At 33.9% G+C, this 17,749-nt stretch overlaps 1 protein-coding gene across 5 annotated transcripts in view; it reads left to right on the plus strand.

Annotated features, from left to right (window-relative positions):
• LOC108694443 (phosphatase and actin regulator 1) overlaps nt 1–17,749 on the plus strand; it is a 297,632-nt gene that overhangs the window by 45,387 nt on the left and 234,496 nt on the right. For 3 of the 5 annotated variants that reach the window (XM_018203946.1, XM_018203949.1, XM_018203950.1), the window contains exons 1-2: nt 1,814–2,290; nt 5,556–6,681. The exons of 1 other annotated variant lie outside the window; for it this stretch is intronic. In XM_018203946.1, the coding sequence (XP_018059435.1) occupies nt 6,369–6,681 (313 nt within the window). In that variant the 5' untranslated portion in view covers nt 1,814–2,290; nt 5,556–6,368. Of the gene's footprint in view, nt 1–1,813; nt 2,291–5,555; nt 6,682–17,749 lie in introns of those variants that run through there. One more of the 5 variants, XM_018203948.1, reaches the window with a different exon arrangement.

Below are 17,749 nucleotides of genomic sequence, written 5' to 3' on the forward strand. Positions count from 1 at the left end.
GTGTGTGTGTGTGTAAATATTTTTTTCGGTTTTTAATTTTGCAGTGAGCAATTTACAAAAAATTATTAGCACATATTGTTAAAAAAAAAAAAGAAAAAACTTTATAAAATTTAGAATATGTATAATAGCATCTCGTAAATTTAAATCATTTAAATAATTAAAATTAATTAGAATAATTGGAATGTACAGTGTTTTCGTGCGATGATTAAATTTTAATAAGCAATGCACAAAACAAAGATAAAATATTAGCTATTTTACGTAATTTATTTGTATTTTAACTCATTGCGTACTATTGTTATTTATGTTTGTAACTTGTTCTCTGTGATAAAGAATTCTTTGACTTATTGTATGTATTATAGTCACAAGTATATATATATATATTTATCTAACATTAACAAAGTAAGCTTATAATATATTTAAAGATTATAAATATTACGAAAAGTTTTATATTATATTTATGATCAGTTTTTAACACAAGAAATATTTTTAATTAATTTGTAATTATAATCGTTGCTTTAATTCGTGTTTATAGGTATATAAAAAAATGTTTTTTACCAAAATTTCATAATATTCTATATTCTCTTAATAATATTCATATTTTTCGAAAATGTTGAAAATGAAAAAAATCCGTTACCTATTTTCGAAATATTGGACTCCTAGACCGTTATTCATAGTCGATTCTTATCTTCAAAACCATCTTAAGTAATTTTAAGATCATAAATTGACATAAATCAATCAGAGAGAGTTTTAGCTTTCTTAACATTATCTAAGACATTACCTAAGGTGGTCTCGAAATAAGAACCGATTATGAATATCTGCCCTAAATCTTGAGATAAATAGATAAAAAGAATATGGATATCGATATCTTTTGATGTTTTACAACAAAAGCCCATTAAAATCAGTGATAGATAATTTCAACGGTATTATCTATAGAATATTTTAAAATTCACGTATACCTATATATAAAAAATTTTAGAAAAAATATAACAAATTTTCTTAAAATTCTTTTCTGAAGGGTGTTCTTAATTGCTATAAAAAAAATAAATCTTAAAAAGAGAAATTTTCTTAAAAAAATATACTTATACAGAAATTGTAGAAAATTTTGAAATTTATGTAAAAAGAATATTGAGAATTCGTATGAAGAGAAATTTTCATTAGAGACAGCTTAAAATATAATACAAAGACCGTCCCGGTCCGAGTTTTTCACATAGTCGCGATCGTTAGCGTCCCGAGTATGATATGAGATGTAACGCACGACAAGCCTGGACAAGCCGGCGTGCGAGCGGTGCGAGCAACACGTTAATTGGGCGAGAGTTACGGCAAACGTACCATAAACCTTTCCCGTACCCCTCATTGCGTCTCATCGTCAATCCAGATCTTCGGCTAGACTCGGCTCGGCGCGGCAGAGCCGGCTGCTGCTGTCGCTGTCTCGTGCTCGCTGGCGGTTGTTCCGGACACGAGAAGGCGCTCCGGTCGCATGGCCGCCCTCAGTACTCGCGAGCCTCGCTCGGTGTGTGTTTCGTGGTGTGCTTGTCGTCGCTGTGACTGTCGTTCCCAGTTCTCCTCGGCCGCCTGTCCCGCATGTCGGCCGTTCTCAGCGACGCTCGCAATTAATTCCGTTCGCGAAATCCGTCCCGCCTGAATGCGACGACTATCTCGTCGCGATCCCTCCGCCGTCGCGGACAATAATCTCTCGTTCTATCTCTCTCGCTCTCTTACTTCTCTTTCTCTTTCATTCTCGCGCGGACAGGAGGAGGAGGAGGAGGAAGAGACGGCGGCGGCGGCGGCGGCGGCGACGGCGTCGTCCGTTGAGTTCGTGTCGCTCGGGCGGCGCGTATCCGTGTGTCAGTGTGCGTGAACAGTGCGTGGTGTACAGCAGTAGCATCATCGGTACCGTCGACGACGAGGAAGATCGCTGGGAATCGCCATCACTCCGGTTACGAACGTTTCCTTCCGCGTGGACTCCTCGCGGCGGTGGCGGGGAATTTTTCGGAGTTTGGAGTACTACGCGCGCCGCTCCCCCGTATGTTTACGATCGTTGCGTCCTCTCTATCGCTGTCTCGCTCTCCTCTCACCTGCGCTTCTCGCTCGCCTGGCGCGCGGACAGGTGTCGCGTGGAAGCCGAACGTAGGAGAGAGCCGACGCCTGGTTCCGATCTCTGTGATATTAAACGTCGGGTGGCCCCTCGCCAGTGGTCACGACGGCTCTTCCTCGAAATCCTGCCGAGATAAAACGAGCCCTCCACTGCCCGTATCGTCGTCGTCGTCTCTCGTCGTCGACGACTGCCAGAGTACGTATTTTCCACGGTAAACGAGATCATCTCGTGCAGCAATTCCGCGTCCCTCCTCGTATCCATTCTTCCGTTACGCTCGTCCGTTGTGTCCGCCGCGTGTATGTGTGTGTGTGGTGTGTGTGTATGTGTGTGTGTGTACGTTTTGTGTGTGTGTGTGTGTACGTTTTGTGTGTGTGTGTGTGTGTGTGTGTGTACGTTTTGTGTGTGTGTGTGTGTGTGTGTGCGCGCGCGCGTGTGAGAGAGCACGAGGCGAGGAAAATTGTTTACGCCTACGACGGTTACAACACGCCCTCATATCGCGGATGACGGTTGTCCTTGGAGGTTAGTCAGTCGGTCGTGCGAGCAGTGAATGGACGCTTCTTTACGTGACATGAGACGCTCTCCGAACTCGGCGACGTGTTTTCTCGTGTTCGGTGGGAAAATTATTCCGTGAATAAAAAAAGTCGCGATTATAACGGTCTTAAATGCGCACGAGCGTTGAGTGTTGCTGTCGGTGGAAATTTCCGATCGCGCTCGTTAGAGTAGAATCGTTCTGCGATTCTCTGACGGAGTGCAACTAATGATCTGTTGAATGTCGTAGGAAAAGGTGGACAGATCTCGCGAAAGAGAGAAAATTTGTTTTTCTTCATATCGAAGTGACTTATTTCTGTACGAGCGATCTTCCGACGCCGGGGCGTGGTTAATTAATTAAACTTGATAATCGAAACATTTGTTAGTTTCAAGAGTGTTAATACAATTGTGAAGGAAGAGGCAACTTTTTTCACGATCATTTGTTTTATTTCGATAATTTTTAACATTCTTTTTCATGAAAACCGAAATTATCATAATAATGATGCTCGAGGAAAAATTGGGATGTTGAAATAAAATTAAAATTCTTATTCACGTCTTTACATTAATTGTAGTAGAAAAATGTACTAACTTTAATAAATAATTGTTTGAATTGTATTAATATAACATTGATTTAAGAGAAAATAAATATTTGCTAAATGAACAAATATAATAGTTAAATTATATTAATGTTTCTTGAATCAAATAAATATATATTTAGTAAGTATTCAACTGGCACTATTATTCAATCAAATCAATTTATTAAAATTTAGTATATTCTTCTTTCAATGTATGAAATCGCTGTCAATTATACTTCAGTCATTTACAAAAACTAATTTAGAGTTGTGCATTCAACTATGAATTAATTTTTAAATTGACGTCTATCTGACAGCGATTTCGTAACTACGTGAATAGGGTTTTATTCTTTATTTCAATATTTCTTTGATTGTAGCGTCATTATTATAATAATTTTCGGTTTTTTTTCATAAAGAAAGATAAGAAATATAAGAACTAAAAATAATGCGATCTCCGAATGAAACGGTCGCAAAGAAGTGAAAGTACCCTTCTTTAGATGAACATCTTGTTCTTACTTCTTTTTTTGTTCCCTTTGAATATTAGATTGCTGAATCTAATTATAGTTATGCTTTTAAACGTAATAATATGATATATTTTACGTAAACAGATTTTTATATTTATGAAACGACATTATATAAACTAGGGTTTTATTTCAATGCAGTTTATTTAAAAATAATACAACGGAGTGGAGCTAATAATCTGTTAATACCATAAAAAAAGTAAGAGGATGTACTAAGAGAAAAATGTACTAAATTTTAATAAATATTTGTTTGCATAGTTCTAGTTTGAATATATAAATATTTACTAAATATTAATATATGTTATTCGATACGAGAACCATTAATTTAATGTAATTATTGTTTTTTTTATTTAGTAAATATGTCTTTTGTAAATAAATATTATATTAGTACTATTTAAATAATTATTTTATTATTTATTGAATCAATTACTTATTAAATTTTAATAGATTTTTTCTCTCTTACTGAATATATATACAAATTTGCGCTTTATTTTAATATAATTTAATTAAAGATGACAGGAGCACGTATTTATTTATATTAACGTTAAACAATAAGTGACTAAAAGACGAATCGATTTCTATTTTTACACATGCGCCGAATAAAATTATTTATCCCGTTTCATCGCGTTTTCATTAAAATGTCCAGCCGGCTGGTCCTTCGAAATAATTTTATCGTTCATAAATCTATCCGTAAATCAAGTTGAAGTAATTAAATATCGATGACCGGCATTTCATATCATACCGGGAAGCAGGCGTTTCGATGTTCTTCGCAAAGTACGGAACAGTACGATCCAATCTATCGCCGGATGCGCCGCGAGCCTCAGAAAATTCTTTTCATTTCCGTCGAGGTGCTCATAGAAAATTTTCTCCGCCTTGAGATTCGCATCTCATAAAATTCTCGGGCGAAATAAGGACTCGGTCGAAGGAAAATTAGGGAAGAAAGGATAGAACGAGGGAAATAAATTCTCTTTGCGGTTCGTCATGAAACGTATCGATCTTCTGATTTATTAGTTTGTTAATTTTTCCATTTTACTTCCATTTAAATCGCTTCTAAAATAATATAAATTGTCACATGCTCTCTCTCTCACACACACACACACACACACACACACACACACACACATACACACACACACACACACACACACACACACACATTCCGATTAACCCTTCATTACTTGCTTACTGGGTATTCAGAATATACTCCAGCGTTATAAAATTGTTTCACAATTAAAAAGAAATTTTACACTTATCTTTATCTGAAGGATAGAATATTATCTGCATGGAAAGGACAAGTTTGTTTATTTATAAAAATGGATACAAATCCGAAAATAATTTTGCTAGGCCATCAAAATAATTATATAAGACATTTAAATAAGTCATTAGAACGTCAAAACTTTTGCAATATTATCAAGATTTATATATAATTATTTTGATTCAGTTATTAAAATTATTTTTAGATCTCCATTTAGCTAAATTTTTAAATACATCAGCAAAATTATTCTTTCCATGTGAAGAATAGAATGTATTATTAGATAGTATAAATTTTTATTTAATTATAAATTGTCAAAGAGAATAGTAAAAATTAAGATGTAATTAATTAGAAGGTCAAAAAATCCAACGCGAGTAATGTAGAGTTAATAATTATGGCATTCTCGTCATTTATTTTAACAAAGTCAAAATTTAGTTGATCATACATAAAAAGTTGATCTTTGAATATTATAAAAAAGATCTAACTCGTCACTTGTTGTATAATCATTGCTCGCGAGCGGACACAATGCATGCTATTCATGACGGCCGGGGCAATGGCTTAACTTTTCCTCATTCGTTAATGCGCAGGGACGCGACTCTCCTCCAGTTATCAACGTCGTCAGTCACTCTCACGGTTCTCCGTGCGAGTTATTTTCCATGGTATACGTGCCATAACGTGTCGTAAGTGGAATCTCTTTGTAAATAGCCAACGATTCTCCATGAAGCCAGTTTCGATTTAAATGACTTTTCGTACGTCCGTTTATTCTGGATAGTCCAACCTGTGCCATAATCTCGATAAGAATAAAGTCGCTTTTCGTATCAAGAAAAGAAATCTCTATCTGGAAGAAGACGGTGCAAAATAATTGACTCGACGTCTGTAATCAAGGTTGGCGATAACGAGTGCGTCATTCATTCGATATATAATAATAACAACAACCACGCGGTTAAACGAAGCTCGAGAGATCACGCTCCAACTCAACGCACAAGTTTACAAGTGGAGGCTGAAATAGGAATCTCTCGGAATAAATATTGTTTCTTTGTCGCTCCGCAACGCTCAGATGAGCGCACGCCCGGGAATAATCGATAATTCTCGATAGTTGATCGACGGCGATCGGGCGAACAGTGATCCCGAGGTATCTCGAGGATCATTATCGCGGAGAGAAGAGCTTGAGCACGTGGCTCACGAGCTGCGCGAATCTCATCATCGGAGCCGTGGAGCCGCGAACGAGAAGTTGTGAACGACGACGACGCGAGCCGCCGATCCCACGAGCAGGTGCACACCGGGATGCGCGCCGCGTTGACAGGGACCACCCGGTAGCTCCGTTGCCGGCATTCGTAGCGATCCTCAGCCCGTGGCGCCGAAAGAGACGGGGTCGCTGCAAGGATCCTGTCCCGAGCGCGATGTCTATACGCGTGAGCGGCGTCTACCTGGTGCCTACCAGCCCGGGCAACGACAACGGCGGCAATGACAAGACCGGCGTGGACGGCAGTTTGCATCAACAGCAGCACCATCATCATCATCATCATCATCATTCGACGACGAAAACGGTGACGATCGTGACGGCGCCGCAGCGCAGTAATAGTTTGGATTACCTCAACTTCGAGGAGAAGCGACAGATCATCGCGTCATCTTTGTCTCTGAGTGACTTTTTGGCACATGGACCGGCGGCAGCTGCGGCTGCCGCCAAGGAGGTGGCGGCGAACACGGTGATAGGTGAGTCTTACAATTAGTGAACGTATCGATCGACTTTTGAGGGCGTTCACGAACGAAAAGTCGCGTAATCATTCATATTGTGTGTGCGGTATATTAATCTTTAAAATTTAAATAGATAGGTAGTTTACAGAGTGATAAAAAAATTTGGTCAAAGAGGTTTTTGCCTCTATTAAATTAATAACCATTATTTAACGATTCAAAAGTTGATTTATAACATTGATTTTTTTTAATCCTTTATTTTAACGACAAATAAGTTCAGCTTACTACCGGGGTAATGATTTGATAAACATTCAAATCTTTGTGATCAAACCTTTGGTTTTTGGAAGTTCACGTAAAAATACGCAAAAAGATATAATGTAAGTTTAACTCTATATATCAGATAATATACTTGTAAAAATTATAATTATAAAATAAATTTTTTTTTAGATGAAACATCTCGAAAAATCTTTAGTTTTATAATTATATGTATATAGTATATATAGTATATCTTATAGTTAAATTTATTGTACATTATATTTTTTTGTGACGGGTTTTTTGTGAGGAGTGTAAAAATAATTCTTTTTTTGGGTGCTTTTTATTTTCCTTTTTTAAAACAAAGTTTTAAAGAAAATTACATCTGAGTGCTGAGTGCAACTTCTATCTACTTAGAGATTAATAATGCAGAACTACGGAGTAATTGACATGATCATTTTCTTTGCAGATAATTAGGTACTCGCTCTTGTCAATGACGCTTTGAGAAGAAATTAATAATCTTAGAGAATTATTACTAGGATATAATTTCTAGCAATTATTATTAGCAATTAATAATGATTTCCACGTATAAAATTAAAGAATAGCGTTATGTAAAGAGATGTTAGTGTAATTATATTTAAGAACATTCCTGCCATTGGTTGTTACATGTATTAGTTAGATGGATAGAATGCGAACAATTAGAATAAGAATATTCTTTATGATCCGGTTTTGTGATATTCCATTATATTATGATTCCATTTTTCTACGGCGGTGTTAAATCTGCCACGTTTTGTTTCTATCCTACAATAATGATATTGGAAATAATTATCGTGTTAAGGCTTTGCACTGCGCATCGAATTTATATTTCAACGAACGCAAACTTGGAATATTTAAATATTATTGCATTATAAATGTGTATATTCCAATAATAGATTATTCTAAAATAAATGCTCATATTTTATTACGTTTTATTACAATTAAAGCATATATAAACATCTATTAACATAATAACGGTAAACGTAATTTAATGTAATTTTCTTTCTGAAAAATTAAAAAATTTCTGATAAAATTTTTGAAAGGGAGGAGGTTTACTCTTTTTCCGATATCTTATACATCATATTTAGACTCATTGTCAGTTTTATCAATGGAAGCGTAAACATGAATTTTGCAAAAACCACGCAGCGTTTTCAATGAACTTCAAAGCGAACTTTATCGCTCCATGCCACTCGATCGATTCTTACGCAAGTCTGCACTTTATCGCTTCGATTCATAGCACCAATTGTGTCCAAATACACTAACGAGTATTATGGCATAAATAGTGTCTCCTATACTGAGAGAATAATTGGTTGGTTATTATTTGTTATTATAATTATGTGATAATTAGAAACTCCATTTTTATAATTATATTATTATAATTCTAGCAATGAACATACATAATTATATTTATAGTTTTATATCAAAAAATATATATGTAATTGGTATCGAAACGGCTACAAATTGTAATCATATACTTTGTATCTTTGATATATATGTATTTTTTTTTGTACATAGAACTATAAATGTAATTATATTCTCACTAACATTATAGCAGTAATTATTACAAAAATGGAATTCTTATATATAAAAAAATAAATTCTTGTTTTGAGTACATAATAATGAATTTTTCTAAAATTTGTAACAAGATATTATAGAATTTATTATCAAGAAGATATTCTTTATTAAAGATAATCTTTACTTATAAGAAAGAAATGGAGTAATTACTTTTTTTTAGCAATAGAATGATATTTTTATATATGTATATACGTGATAAATTTCGAATAGGGAAGTTTCAATAAAAGGATCATCGGCATTCATGGCGAGAGGGTTAACAGGTGATGACGAGGCGCATCCGCCGCCACCGCGTTTCGATTACCTAGACGATAATTGCCGGCGATTCGTTTCCACTGTTGACGGTTGCGTGATTTACGAGTGACGCGAAAGGCTGAGAATCGGTATATAGGCGCCATCGTCGATCGCGTGCGATCCCGGCTTCGTCTTCTGGCTGGTGTGGCCAGAATGTTGAAGCAGCAGTGAATTGAGGTAAGCGACATGGGCGAAGGGTAAAGCACATCGAGAGAAAAGAGTGTAAGCGGGGGCGGTAGTCCAGCAAGGACGACAAAAGGAACAGACGAAGGTAGAAACGTGCGGCGCGTCGTACGCAAGGTGGCTATCTTGCCGTCTCACTTCAATTCTGAGTCAAGGAACTCCGGTAGGCGAGAGGCACCGCCTTGTAAACAAACCTCGCGTGCGTAGCATGCGTGGCATGCGTGCGTACGGTGCATCGACCATCTACACGGTGTCCCAGGCGAAATGGTCAATATCGTTAGGAGGAGGGGGGGGGGGTGATATCGGACTTAAACAATGAGATATTCTTCTCTTTAAACATCCTATATATCTAAGAATTTTCCTGTATATCCTCCTTTCTCTCTGGGGTTCTCGTTTATCTCGCGGTCTATCTCGCGAGGTCGTTGGTCGTTGTGGGTAAAAAGGGACAAAGGGAGGCGTTACAGCATGGCGCCGCCGGTAGTCTGCTTTTCCTTTCTCTTCTCTTTCCCATGTATGTGTACGCGAATGCACTGCCCTTATTATCTCATAGAGGTAACGTTTTATCCGTAACCCTTTGGAAACAATGCGGGAAATCGCGAAGAGAGAATGGAGGATAGAGAAGGAAGTACTGTATAATTTTATACAAAATTAATACTTGACATACATTCATTGAAGAAGATTAAAATATTATTAAAATATTATCATCAACACGGAAAATTACGTAATGCATAATAGAAAATATCATTATAGATAATGCTTCGGCTAATGATTTCCATTATCCTATAATTATTATTAATCCAAGTTTGTACAATATAATACGCTCCACGCTTTATACGCTTATATCATGCAGGAAGCTAATAGCAATAAATCTCTGCATCGGCTCTCCCAATATCTCAATCCTTAATAATCCTATTACGTACGATATTACTGCAGCCGATAAGAAACGCGTGTGATTTTTTCAGGCCAGAATTGTCAGATCAAATATTATCATACGGTTTCAAGATCAATATTTGCTTCGTCCATTAGGCGAGATAATTAATCGATAATAGTAAAGTTTAATGAACTTGTAAAAGTATCAGTATTGATTAATCATTCATTGATATTACGTAAAATGAAATATAAATAATTACATTTCGAGAATAGAAGCTAAAAATATAATTGTATTTTGTTATAATTCTTCCTATAATTTGATATAAAAGATATGATGCAAAATGATACAAAATAGAGCTAATGAGATGATGATCAAACAATTCATTAATATGTTAATTCAAATAGAAATTATTTAAATTATAAAAATCAAGAGAAATTTAAAAGCTTATAAATTTATTGAAAGCTTCAATAAAAGATTTTTTATTCTCTATTTGAAAAATTACGTTTACAGTTACAATTATACCGTGAAAATTAGGCAAAATATACCAAGCAAGTTAAAACCTTGTTTAAAACATTTGTTTTTCTATTTAGAAGAATTTATAACTACATATTCTATAATAATTCCATTCATGTGCAGTTGAATTTTCTTTTTTGTTGCTACTTATTGTTAAGATTTTTTCTAAAATTTTACAAATTCAGTTCTATTTATCTCGTCGGTTTTCCTCGATTGGATTTTAATTGGTCTTTCGAGCTTGACAGACATGCGTCTAAGCCCTTTCACTTTTTTTTCTCCACTGAGAATTTCCTCGAGGCGCATCACTGCGTGCTTCGCGACTAAGTATCAACGGCGACCGCGCCTATACTGTATTGTAGCTAAATCACGTGCTCATTCCACAGCGTGATGATCAATCATTCCCATACATTTGATACACGACACGATTTGATAACTACGCAGAAAAGAAACTCGAGACGTTGATTTTTATTTACAGCTTTTTCAGCTGAATGTAAAGCAAATTCGACGTAAATGTTGCCCATAGAGAGAGTGATTCTGCTCTTAATAACTGATTGAAGTTCCATATCCATTATTAAAATATTAACGTTTCATGAATCTTGCAATTCATTTCATTAGGGCGAGAAGCAGTCTGATATTGAGTTGCTTCTCTGAAAGATTTGTTTTATATATATATATATATATATATACTGTGTGTGTGTGTGTGTGTGTGTGTGTGCGTGCGCGCGCGCGCGCGCGCGTGTGCTGTTTTAAACAGATTGCTTTACTTTATATACTCTCTAAATTCTTTGAAGTGCAATTTCACAAGAGTGAAAATTGAACCAATTTTGGAAGAGTGGAATTTTCTTTAAGAGTGAAATTTCACTCTTTAAAGTGACAATTCACTTTAAAAGTTTTAGAGAGTACATGTTTAAAATGACATATATAAAGAAGATCCTTCGGAGGAGTAGCTCAGTATCAAATTGCTCTTCACCCTGTTGAAGTGTGATGTAATCCTGTAATGTTTACGAAATGTTGATGTTAAAATAATGGATCTAAACACGGAGATAATCCGTGAAACGCATAACTTCTGTATGAAAATTACTCGTGGAAGTCTTAAAAGTGTTGACTGATTAAATTTTCCTTTCCATAGTCAGTATCAGAACCTAGAAAGAGACTGGGAACGAATTAAATTGCAAACGTAATTAGTCGGCGTTGGTAAAATCGGTCCTTGATTCGCTGAATCATTAAACCATTTAATTAGCACGCCACGAAACAATAACTGCAATAGATACATTACGCAACGCTTGTAATCATCCATATTCGAGCGAATGAGAGAAAAAGGAGCAGAATAACATTATCGATGCTGTAATGGGTGCAGAATGCAGACGTAATGTGGCAACGTTGCGCGGAAATCATTCATTGAGTAGAGAGTCACACTTGGTCGGTCGACGACTGGTTGATCGGCTTGGATAAGAATGGCGGAACTTTGGCGAAGGGTTCTCCAACGATAACAAGAGGCCCGAGTTCGAGCAATCCCGATGTCTGCGATGTGTCTTAGAGGTCTCAAAGAAAATCCTAAATCTCTCTCCGTAAAACTTTGTTCAAACAGCTGGAGTGCCATTTCTCTCTTATGGAATTTATGTTAGAATTGTTTACTAAAGCATATTTTCAATTCCATTTTCAATGTAATAAAAATAAATATAATTTAATACAGTTCTACAACTGTATTAAATTATATTTATTTTTCTTACATTGTTTTAAATACTACAAATTAATAATAGAATCAACATATTTATAAAAAAATTTTAGTAAGTTTATATGATTTATTAATATGATATTAAATTAAATATATAGGATGTTCTATGTAACAAATCATATAAGAATAACTGTTTTATTTATGTTTTTTTTTTTGCATCGTGACCTATTTGATCTTATCGCTTATTCTATAATTAGATATTTCATTTTATATCTCTCTGTTGATATAGACTTTATTATACCAACTTAAGAAAAAATTGTTACTCATAGAAAATTCATCGTTCAAAATTCAATTTTGCTTATATATAGACTTCTCCATGGTGATAAGCTTGTTTAAGCAAAATTTATCTTTTCTCTAAGTTGCGATCTCTTAATCCAGTATTGATGATTAAAGAACACATTACGTTGTTGTTGTTGTCTGACGAACGACTTTGATTATATACTCTCTTTGATGTTGTATACTTTCTAAAACTTTTAGAATGAGATTCCATTCGATAGAATTTAGATGAAGTAATCAATAATCAGTCTGAAAATGTACTCGAGACTAATGCGATTTTATATCAGTCGATGTTTATTTATTCAAATAATGTTCCTTACGTAACTCTCATATAATACATTTTCTACAGTCGCGAGATTGATTAGTAATACGTAAATATAAACTTCTATCATATAAAAATGAGTGTAGTTACGCTTTCAGTGTGTAATTTTTTTCGAGTAAAGACGAGAGAAGAATCTCCTCTATGAATTACGTATAATTGGTGAAGTGTTCAGTTATTTTACAAATATGAGAGTTATCTTTCCATAGTTACTTCCATTTATTCGTGGAATATCATTCATTTTATTGAATTTTTACCATCTCTCTTGCAAATATCTCTCTCGAGAATAAGGAACTTTTATTCAATTAATCGAATTTTTTTAATAAACTTATAAATTTCATGGTGAAGGGCTAGTTATTATATAAGGGCTAGTTACGTAAAATTCGTTTCTAAGTTGCCTACGGTTTTTTTTTTCAATCTGTCAGAAATTATCCTTTGATAATATTTATATTGAGGTAAAAATTCTGACACTAGTGCTAGATTGAAGCGTCTAAACGCAAATTATTTGTTAGACAATAATATAAGGTGTATGCTATCATCAGTTCAAGGTTTCTGTAGATATTTATCTACAGAAGTTAATTATTTAACCGCGCACATTTTTTCTTCTTCAAGTTGTACGTTGGCGTTTCTTTGCGTAACGTTGGCGCTCGTGATTGCTGCGCTGCAGAAGAAATTGTGACTCATAGAAGATTCATCGTCTAATTTTGCCCGTATACAGAGGCAGACAAGCTTCTCCATGATGAAAAGCTTGTTCAAGCAAAATTAATCTTTTTTAAGTTGCCCACACTCTCTTTTAATCTATTAGTATTTAATCGATGATCGAACAGAAGCAATTAACTCTGGCTAAGGTAATATTTTTCGCAGTAAGTTCTTTAGTTTTTCTAATTTAATTTAGGGGAAGGGGATTGATAGCGTTTCAGATTGATTGTCCGAAAATTATCGGCGTTCAATCTTATTTGAAATAAAATTAAAAAATGAATATATATTGTATTATTTGAAACATCTATAAACTTTGATAAGCTGGCGTTCTTATTTGATGTATTCACATGTATGGTCGTTCTAAAGTCTTAATAGAAACAATTAAGTTGATGTTCTGATATATAACTTTGATTTAATTGTTATGTATAAGTAATTAATAATCAGCAAAAATTATGTGCAAGATTATAAATGCGATTTTATATTTGTATTATTGATTATCAAAAATAACGTAAATATCGTTGAAATTTTTGGAGTTGTCCGAACATTACTATGTTCGGGTCTGTATTTTAACGTCAGTCTCAGTCTCGCATGCCAAGAAAGTCGCCGCAGGCATATAACTGTACAGCACAAATAACATCTTATCCAGAAAAGCGTACCAAGTAAGCTAAGGGAAAAGTTTGTGGCCGAGATTGAAAGTCGTCTGGCGTTGGACATGTTGAGAAAAGTAACTACGAAGTATGTTATGTGATATATGTTTCATGCGTTGGTAGACACCGAGGTAGACATTCAGTTCGATTTATGTATCGAAACAAAAACGAAAAATTTTCCTTACAAATTTAAAATAAATTGTCAGATAGATTCTATTAACATATTAATTGAAGAGACATTGAAAATTGTAAATGTCTTATGTCCATCATGTAATGAAGATTATAAAATTATAAGAAGAATAATATTTTAAATTAACACTCGTATGCGAAAAAATATTAAAGAAGTTTGATATTAATTATGTTTGATATTAATTATTAATGAACTTTGATTTTTGTATGATTTAATATATATGATAGGCTTGGCTATAAGTATAAAGCATCTTTAATTTAAATCAATTGAGAAAAATAATGTTACTTTTTGTCAAAAGTGTTTAATATTTTTTATTATAAAGCGCATGAAAAATAATTATGGTTAGAAGCTTAGAAGCTCCACTTTTATAATTATTATAGTTATTAATAATTCATAATTATTTTCGGCGCTAGCCGAATATATTTTGTGTTAATACAATATTATATAAATATAATTATTAATATTACAGAGTAATATTAATAAGTAATAAAAATGAAGCTCCCAACCATAATTATTTTACCATGTAATTATAATTACAAATATTTTTCTCTTATTGTAATAATTTTAAATTTAAATTTGAAATAAATAGGTTGATTTATTTCTAAGTCTAATTAGAGCTAATTTAGAAAAATCATGTAACAAATACAAGTTCATTATATGTATGTGTATTGAATAAGGAAAAGATTTCTATTTTCATTTAAGTTTTTTGATATTTAATAATATTCATAAGCAAATTTCTGGAATATATTTTTCCAGTTTTATAAGTTGCGCGCCGATTTTATTCGTCGGATTAAAACGCAATCGCAAACTGAAGCGAAAAAATTAATATCTCAAATTAGATTGATTCTCAATTTAACAATGCTGCTACTAATCTATCTTAAAGATCTACAAAGAACTCTCAATTTATTGAATTTTCTTGAAAAATAAGTGGTAATAAAATTAAAGGAAAACTAATAAAATATGAAAATTGTTATAAATATTATTTTTCAATAAAATTGTTTTTAATTTATTTTTTGTTAGATATAGAACGTTCACGTCAATTTGTGGAGATGTTTTATACTTTTGGCCTAAGACCATAGGAATTACTATGAAATGTTGATCATAAGCAACCATAGCAACTGCAGATCTCTTATTCTATCCTAATTTCGCTTGAGGTCAAACTCGTTACATCTCGTGACTTAACAAGTAGTCACCGTCGTATGATCTGTTCATTCGAAAGAAGACCTTCTCAAGCCACGTCTCTCTCGCGGAATGTCAAGGCTGCTGCTGGTCAGAAGGAACGTAAACTTCTGCGTAGAACGCGGTGAACACACGTATATGAAAGTAGTGGGTATCAATGGGAGATATTCCGTCAGCTTCTCTGCGCAGATGAAATCATCGATATCATATCGTACGCGAAGAAGAGCGAAAGCGACGTGACGTGACAGGAAGCGAGGAGAGGAGAAGAGAGGAAAGAAGACGAGGCGATCTGACGGCGACACTCACCTTTCGATTTATCATCTTTCGCCTTTCTTCATAAGCTTTCCTCTCATCCCTCTACCAACCGTCCCTCTACCCATCTCCCAATCTTTTTTCCTTCTCTTCTTATCTCTCTTTCTCTTTCTCTTCGCACTTAACTCGCCATGTAATTAGCTCCTCTTTGCTCTCGTGTTGGATAGGCGCGCAGTTCTCACGTGCCGTCGTCGACGTCGTCGACGTTGGCGAGTGTGTATGATATTACGAAAGCCTGTCACCTCACCTTTTCGCGATGCGCTAACGCAGTGCGCGATAAATGAGCTATTGCGTTTGTTGTTATGAAATTTACAATGGCACTGGCGCTTCACGACATTAAATCCGGAGAATTATAGTGATATAAATTATCAGCAATAGTATAGCTTGTGATTAAATTTTTAGCTTTGTATACTCGATAAAAGAGGTACATAATTTTTTTGTTTGTATTGTATCGCCATTGTATGAATTAAAAATATTTATTCGGCATCCTCGAAAAGAAACTTTATATATTTGTTAAAATATTTTTATTTCTCTTGTTGGCTGTTGTATAGCATACCTATACATGCTACAACGCAATGACATAATTAAAAAAACTTTCATTTTTAAATTACTTGCAGCAAAGAAAAAAAAATCAAAGAAAAAAACAAATATTTTAAAAATACTTTTATTTGTCTACAATCAGTTATATTTCATCAAAATTACATTTTAAATTTAAACTTACATAATTTTTATGATTCAAAATATTTAAATTTGTTTCTAGAAGGCTTTGTTTTTTGAGTTGTGTTATTATGGCAAATAAGCGATAAAAAATTTTATGATATATGTTGTATGTAATATAGCACAGTCAACTATACGTTGTGGCAAATTTCATTTTTTCATTGTAAATCGAGCGCGTTTTACTTCGTTTAAATATTTGCGATGGTGTTTAGCAATCACAAAAAGTGAACAATTTTTGGGGTTACGTTCGAAAACGTTTGGCGTCGATTATCTTGCCTGCAATATAAATGCTATGCTTGTATTTTTCCATTTACTCTTTATATCGAATTACCTGCATCGGAGGAATCGATATATATTCATAGGTGTTTCTATAGCGCGAGCAGGTGTTTTTCCTGTCCAACACCTTACTCTTTATTTCTTTGATAACATTCTCTTGTCGCGATAGAACTTTTCCCAACAATCCTTTTTCATTTCTATGCAAACAGACAAATATATATAAGTAAAAGGTTAAAAAGCAACTTATTTTTATACTTCATTGTCAAGCTATTATAAATTCATATATTATTATAAATTCATATATTCAGATATTACAAGAATGAAAGCTATTGATAATTAAAAATTTGACTTGATTAAGAACTTCTTTTTCTCTTCCTGTTTTGTATGTGTGTCTCTTTCTCTCTTTCTCGGTTTTGTATTTTTTAGAATACTGTTAGGAAAGTATTCTTTAGTAATCATAAAAAGTACAAAAGAAAGAGAGAGAGAGAGAGAGAGAGAGAGAGAGAAGGGGGGAGGGAAAGAGAAAAATGAGAAGAAGAGTACATTTATAAATGTTTGTATAAATGCTTTCATGAATATTGTCAATTTTAGTCTTTTTTATCATGTTATTATCTTTAGCGTTTGTAATGAAAAATAATTTCCTGGAAATATGAAAATATGGTATTTGTAACATCTTTTGGTACGGTATTTTTACGGTATTTTTAACGTCTTGTATTAAACATTATCTAAATGTTTACATCTAAACATTTTAATATTAATTGTTTGTAAAGTTAATGCCTTTTGGAGTCAAACACAGGATATCGATACGTAAAAAGATTTATTATAGTTCCAATGTCTTATACATACGTTTCGATCCAGCTTCGTACATATTAGATTATTATTTCTTGCCAACACTTTATTTTTTATAATTATGTTATCAATGAGATATCGATCATATTTGTATAGTGCGTCGGGAAATTCAATAAGTTCATTCAATTTGCATTGAAAAGGATTTAAAGTTGGATCGAAACATATGTGT

The sequence above is a fragment of the Atta colombica genome, unplaced genomic scaffold (assembly GCF_001594045.1).
Source record: "Atta colombica isolate Treedump-2 unplaced genomic scaffold, Acol1.0 scaffold12, whole genome shotgun sequence".
Classification (NCBI taxonomy): Eukaryota; Metazoa; Arthropoda; class Insecta; order Hymenoptera; family Formicidae; genus Atta; species Atta colombica.